Source organism: Anarrhichthys ocellatus, unplaced genomic scaffold (assembly GCF_004355925.1).
Source record: "Anarrhichthys ocellatus isolate YVR2014 unplaced genomic scaffold, GSC_Weel_1.0 scaffold1697, whole genome shotgun sequence".
Taxonomy (NCBI): Eukaryota; Metazoa; Chordata; class Actinopteri; order Perciformes; family Anarhichadidae; genus Anarrhichthys; species Anarrhichthys ocellatus.
This window is the reverse complement of record NW_022281671.1, coordinates 1-6,223: the sequence shown is the minus strand read 5'-3', so window position 1 is coordinate 6,223 and position 6,223 is coordinate 1. Positions and strand designations below refer to the sequence as shown.

At 40.5% G+C, this 6,223-nt stretch overlaps 1 protein-coding gene across 1 annotated transcript; it reads left to right on the top strand.

Annotated features, from left to right (window-relative positions):
- The first annotated feature begins 1,942 nt into the window (after positions 1 to 1,942).
- prl2 (prolactin 2) lies at positions 1,943 to 5,530 on the top strand. The gene is made up of 5 exons (XM_031839532.1): positions 1,943 to 2,033; positions 2,376 to 2,563; positions 2,903 to 3,010; positions 3,268 to 3,447; positions 5,077 to 5,530. Exons 1-5 carry the CDS (start codon positions 2,009 to 2,011, stop codon positions 5,269 to 5,271), a joined length of 696 nt encoding a protein of 231 aa, XP_031695392.1. The 5' UTR covers positions 1,943 to 2,008; the 3' UTR covers positions 5,272 to 5,530.
- Positions 5,531 to 6,223: the final 693 nt, after the last annotated feature.

Genomic DNA, 6,223 nt, shown 5'->3' with positions numbered 1-6,223 from the left:
CAGCCAATCAGGACTTGTTGGATTGTTCGATGCTTTTTTTCATAACGGCATCAAATTCCCTCATCAATTTGATGTGTAGTTTCCAGGAAAAGAAACCAGACACTAATGAACAAAAGTATATTTCAGTGTGGTATAGGTTCAGTCGCTGGTCAGTCGTCACAGAAAAGTTCTTGTTCCGTCAAAATGGAGTAAAAGGCCAAAGCCTGTGAGGGTGCTGGCCTGTGGGCTTGTACGACTGTTACAGTCACCCTGTTACCCTGCAGGTCAGTCTGAATATGACAACACGAGACCATCTGCCCAACAACACTATGCTCTTGTGTGTGTGTGTGTGTGTGTGTGTGAACGTGTAGCGGAGTCACGTGGACTCCAGTCTCTAGTGATCACTGGAACTTCGTCACCGTCACCCTGAACAAACCTGCTCAGTTTCTCTTTATGAAAGGAAAGTATTCTTATTTTAAACATATTTCTTTCATTATACAACCTTTTATTTATTCTCATTATTATCAACAAAATGTCCACATATTGTAATAACAATAACACAGTTAAGGTGAGACACTCCAGACAGAAACATGTTTTTCATGCTATGGTCATTTTTGAGATATTTGATGCTATTTTTGCTTCCATAGATTCTTTCAGACCAGTGGAACGAAAACACAATAATATGAAATACACATTTAGGCGCTCATATTTCTACTTCTTTATGTTATTACTACATCTATTGGTATCTTGAGATTTTTCCTAAATTCACCAAAAGTTAACATTAGATAATGATCAAACAACTACTTGCTTTGAATAGATATAGTGGAGTAATGCCTACTGCCCTTTAGTGCATGTGAGCGTGCCCCACTGGCTAGGTCATGGTCGCCACTCTTCACTGCTCTAATATGGTGGTTACAGCTGAAAACACCTTCCTGACCGATGGCGTCGTAGCATAAGAGTAGCCACCCACTAACAGGTAACCATTGTAGGCTCTGTCAGCACTGTTGTCTTTGTTTGCACTGTTAGCTATGTCAGCACTGTTGCGTTTGTTTGCACTGTTAGCTCTGTCAGCGCTGTTGCGTTTGTTTGCACTGTTAGCTCTGTCAGCGCTGTTGTCTTTGTTTGCACTGTTAGCTCCGTCAGCGCTGTTGTCTTTGTTTGCACTGTTAGCTCCGTCAGCGCTGCTGTCTTTGTTTGCACTGGTATCACTGCTGCTAGCACCCAGCTCTACCGTCATAACTAGTGCTGCCATTTCTAAAAATAATAAACTACTCATAATAATTACTGTAATTATTTAGATTACCAGGCCTTCCATGTTGATAAAGATCCTTGCATTTGGCTCAGATTCTAAAGGCCTGGAGTTTTACTCTTACTAAGGGATTTTAATTACCTCCGGAATCATGACCTTTTCTAGTTTCCTACTACATTCAGCCGACTGATGATGAAAGATGAGTCAACTACCTACAACTGAGATAATCTGATCCAGGCTACAACCACTTGACGTCACTTAACTGGCTTTCTAAATAACGTGACATTCATTTACTGCTGCCCTATGGTGTCATTCTGAGCTCCCATGAAGCCCACTCATCAGCTGATTCTGACTCTTCGTATTAGTGCCCCGGAACTCTCTAAATGACCTTTTGGCTGTATAGCTGGAGGTCACGCGGACATTAATGAAAGGTACTGGAGAAGCCTGCTGAGTGGACCCAGAGTGTCAACGTCAAATGTGTCCGACAGACAATCCAGTGTTGGAATGACGTCCTAGGTTGATGATGTCATCGCTCTCGCAGACTGCCATAGGTTACTTCATTATGATCACACACACACACACACACACACACACACACACACACACACTCTCTCTCTCTCTCTCTCTCTCTCTCTCTCTCTCTCTCTCTCTCTCTTTCTCTCTTTCTGTTAGATATGAAAGTGTAAAAGGGAAATGGTCAGTGAGGGACCCTCATATGAAGCTGCAGGGGTCTTAATAGACAAGATTCTGTACCATCGGCTCTGAGACAGGAGCTCCTGCATGATGCCTGGAAACATCAGATCAGGTAACTATTTCAGGAACAGAACTTTGCATGAAGAAATAACTCTCTGTCTCTCCCTGCATGTCTTCCTGTTCTCTTCTGTTCTCTTCCTGTTCACGTCTCTGTTTCCCCTAACCCAATACTCCAGTTCCGTCTCTTGATTTCATTTTGGTTTTGATTTTTCATCCTGACTCAAACATATTGAAAAAAAAGATCCCATAACACACATGCACACTTTGCAAAAGAAAGGGTTGTGACATTATGTCATTCTTCAGGTTGAGACTTGTGTTTTGGATCACTTTTTTCCCACCCAGCAATATTTTGTTTCATTAGTTATTTTTGTTCTTCCCTTGCTCTTCCTCCCAGTATCTTTTGTCTGGTTGGTGTTGGTCTGTCTGTTGTGCTGCAGCAGACTGACCAGCGTGGGTGCAGCCCCCATCTGTGCCAATGCCCAGGCTGGGTGCCACGTCCTCTCCCTGGCGAACCTGTTTGACCGGGTCATCCAACATTCAGCCAGGACGCACGGCATTTCAAACGACCTTCACTACGAGTTTGTAAGTCTCCACAATTTGTCTGACAAAGCTTTTTTGACAATATTTAATGAATACGTTGGATTTTGTAAAGCAATATTTGTTTACTAAATGTGATACATGGATATATATATATATATATATATCTCTCTCTGTGGGTGTGTAAACTCAGTTAACAGTTTATGATGACTTATTTTGTGTATAATAAAAATATATATATATATATATATCAATCGCCATTTGTAATCATTTGTAACTGCAGGTCATTCTACTATTTCATTCACTCTTCTTTACCCACACTTGACATTTAGATGACACCCAACCTCTGACATTTCCGTCTTGCATTCATGTTTATCCCGTTAGGAGCAGTACTTCCTGCCCAGTAAGAATCACATCGCCCGGGTCAGTCGCAACTGTCACACCTCCAGCATCCTCACCCCAAATGGCAAGGAGAATGCTCAGAGAATGGCGGTGAATTAACCTTTATAAATGCTCTTTCCTGTCAGGCTCATGCACTGTCCACATCATAGTAACAGTTTGCTTTCCCCTTCCCATCATCAGTTGTACAACATGCTTTTTTTAATGTTGTGTCCTTCTACTTCTTATTTTTGCATCATCCCAAACCTGCAATGATTGCTAGTAATATCACTTGAATTAAATCATGACTTAAAGAGTGGTTTGAGTTTGAACTGACTTTTAGATGTTGGGTCCTCATTTTGTCACTGTAGAGGGAGGAGCTGACAGAGGTAATCCTGAAGCTCCTGGTGGCATGGAAGGATCCTCTGTGGCATTTCCATCAGAGCATGGCTCACCATCACGACTTCAACAACTTCAGCTCCAATAAAGCCCTTGAGATGAGCGACATGGTACACGAGCTACGCAAAGGTGTGGAGAAAGTGGCCGAAAAGGTACTGTAACTGTATGTCTTCTATGAATGGTGAAAAGATGTGGGCGGTAGTTTACACGATTAGTTAAACGACTTGCTTAAAAGGGGCTACTATGCAGGAACTGTCGCTTACTGTCGAAGTTGGCCCCTTTTCCCCCGGCTCAATGACACCCCTTGACCACGGGCTAGTATACCACCCAGGCGGTAACCAATGCGGAAGTGTCTTAAAACCTGCATTATCTCTACTGGCCATCAGAGACTCTCTGGTTTCAAAAAACAAGTCTAAGTTGTTTTGGAAGTCTATGAGAAAATTACTCTACTTCTCACTTGATTAATTCCAAAAGCCTCTGCCTCAAAATGTATTACGTGTGATAGATGCATGGAGCTGCTGTGTAATGTAGCTTCCAGGGATTTCTCTGTAATCTTAGTGACACACATGACAAAGTCCTGATGTCACACGACAAATCCAAACCGCCCCGTTCACCCTTAGGTGACCCAATGTCCCAATGCAGCGCAAAAACTTTCAGCCACAATCTAGCAAGAAAGGAAGAGACATCCCTTTGGGCACACTGCCTGCAGCACATTTATGTCTTTCTTTCTTGGAACATGTATATAATAGATGCATTATATGAACTTAAGGTATGGTCAGCTGGCATCACTGATTCTTTGTATTAGTGTGCTTTACTGTGTTTTCTAGAATCTACACAACTACACAAACTTTGTATACATAATATATATACATACTGTATATATAATATATACAGAAGCCCATGTGTCGTGTTTTTATCCGGATTTTGTTCATTCATTTACTTATTGTTAATGTCACCCATTTGAGTGTATAATTCCAAAAACAGTTCACACAAAATATACATTCAGGACAGATGGTATAATATATGGAAGCCCTGAGAGGAAAGTGAAAAGTAAATGACAAGTATATTTCTGAGACTGATATTTGTTTTTTCTCCTGTGTTTATGACTAGCAAACAGGTGAAAAAATATTTTGCTAGGATGATATTTCTAAATTACTTTTTTTCACCTGTGAAACAAAGTTGCAGGGGCATTTTTTTTAAAGTGTTAGTTACTGTAATACTCATTTCAGCCACAAGAGGCTGAAGTGCACCAAATACCCCATATTCCAGGACTAAAAGCCTTCATGTTTTTTAGTTTCTTATTATTTGTTCATGCTTAATTTCTAAACACAAGGTACATATATTGTGTGTTTGCAAAAACTCACCTGGAAGCCTCAATGATTCTGACAAATAAAAAATCAACTGTCAAAACTTTTTTTTGCTACCCGTTTTTGCCACAGATGAAAGAAAAAATAGAACTTGAAACAGTTATTCTGGCAAAACTTATTTTCACCTGTTCATAAACACAGGAGAGAAAACTAATTAGATCAGAATTATTATTATAGCCTCCATATATTATATTATATATTTTGCTCCGAATGTATATTTTGTGTGGGGTCTTTTTTTGGAATTGCACCCAAAAATGGGTGATAGAAATCTAGATGGTGTCTCCTTATATTGACAGGATCTATTATTTTTATTATTCTCAATGAGAGGGTAGCTATTCATCTTCTTAGAAAACACTTATGGCTTCTTACTTTGTTGTAATAGGGGATCATTGTAATGTGTGTTCTCCTCTCCAGATGCAGGTGTTGGGGATAATAAGCAACACTGTCAGCAGCCTGGCTTCACCTGAGGCTTCGTTGCCATCCGACAGCGCCGAGTGGCGCCTGATGAAAGACTATGACCTCCTCTACTGCTTTCGCAGAGACTCCAACAAGGTGCAGAACTACCTGAAAATCCTCAAGTGCCGCATCGTTCCAGAGCACGGATGCTAAAGGCCGGAGGCTGCGTTTAGCCTGGTGGAATGTTAAGACGTTGGAAACGCTTTCGAGACTGCACGGATTCAGCTGTACGGGAAGTTTACTGATCCGCACGCATGTTCACTCCTGTCATGACTGGAGTTTTGCTGGAACCCAAAGACTATGCCCCCCCGTTTCATGCCTGATATCATGTAGAGTGTGGATAAATGTGAGTTGAGAGTGGACAAGATGGAATGAGTGTAATGCGTGTTATTATAGACTCCTGATGATCATGTTTAAATAGAATGGTACCATATAAAACATTTCAAGAAACACGGGTGCAATGGTTAATTTGTGTCAATTCTGTAGACATACTTGGAGTGTAAGGTAAGATTACTTATGTAGCACATGTACATTGAAAGAGTTTCTGGTTGCGAACAATGTATAAATGATCCCGACAAAGAAAACCCCCAAAAAACTGTTTCACAGAAAAAAAACGAGAAAAAACGACAATTTCAAATATTGGACACTAAAATGACATTTTCAGGTCTTTGGTCGAGAAACACACTCTGGCGAGATCATAGCAACTAATGACGAAGTTACAAAATGATTTAGTTACAAAAGAAAATATATTGATCGTAATCAGAAGTTGGCCCCGCAGATGTGGAACACTGCAAAATGCTGTCCAATCAGAGGAGACTGGGCTTTTCAGTGAGGAAGATTTAAGGAGACAGGCGCCAACCGTAACTGTGCACCACAGTAGTTCTCCGACGCGCTTGGAAAAGAGGGGTTTGAGCGAAGGGGTGTTCGGTTAGTTGCAATCTGCAACCTCACCACTAAATTATACACTACGACATTTAAAGACAAGTACATAAACCAAATAGCCCCTGAGCAGAAATCAACATTTATTCTCACGTGAGATTTTTTTTTATATATTTATATATATATATATATATATATATATATATTTATATATATATATATATAT

Excerpts from the sequence above, each read along its gene's own strand:
- prl2 (XM_031839532.1), top strand. The coding sequence starts at position 2,009 with ATGATGCCTGGAAACATCAGATCAG. Across the intron at positions 2,564-2,902 it reads ACGACCTTCACTACGAGTTT|GAGCAGTACTTCCTGCCCAG; the intron begins GTAAGTCTCCAC and ends TTATCCCGTTAG. Across the intron at positions 3,448-5,076 it reads TGGAGAAAGTGGCCGAAAAG|ATGCAGGTGTTGGGGATAAT; the intron begins GTACTGTAACTG and ends TCTCCTCTCCAG.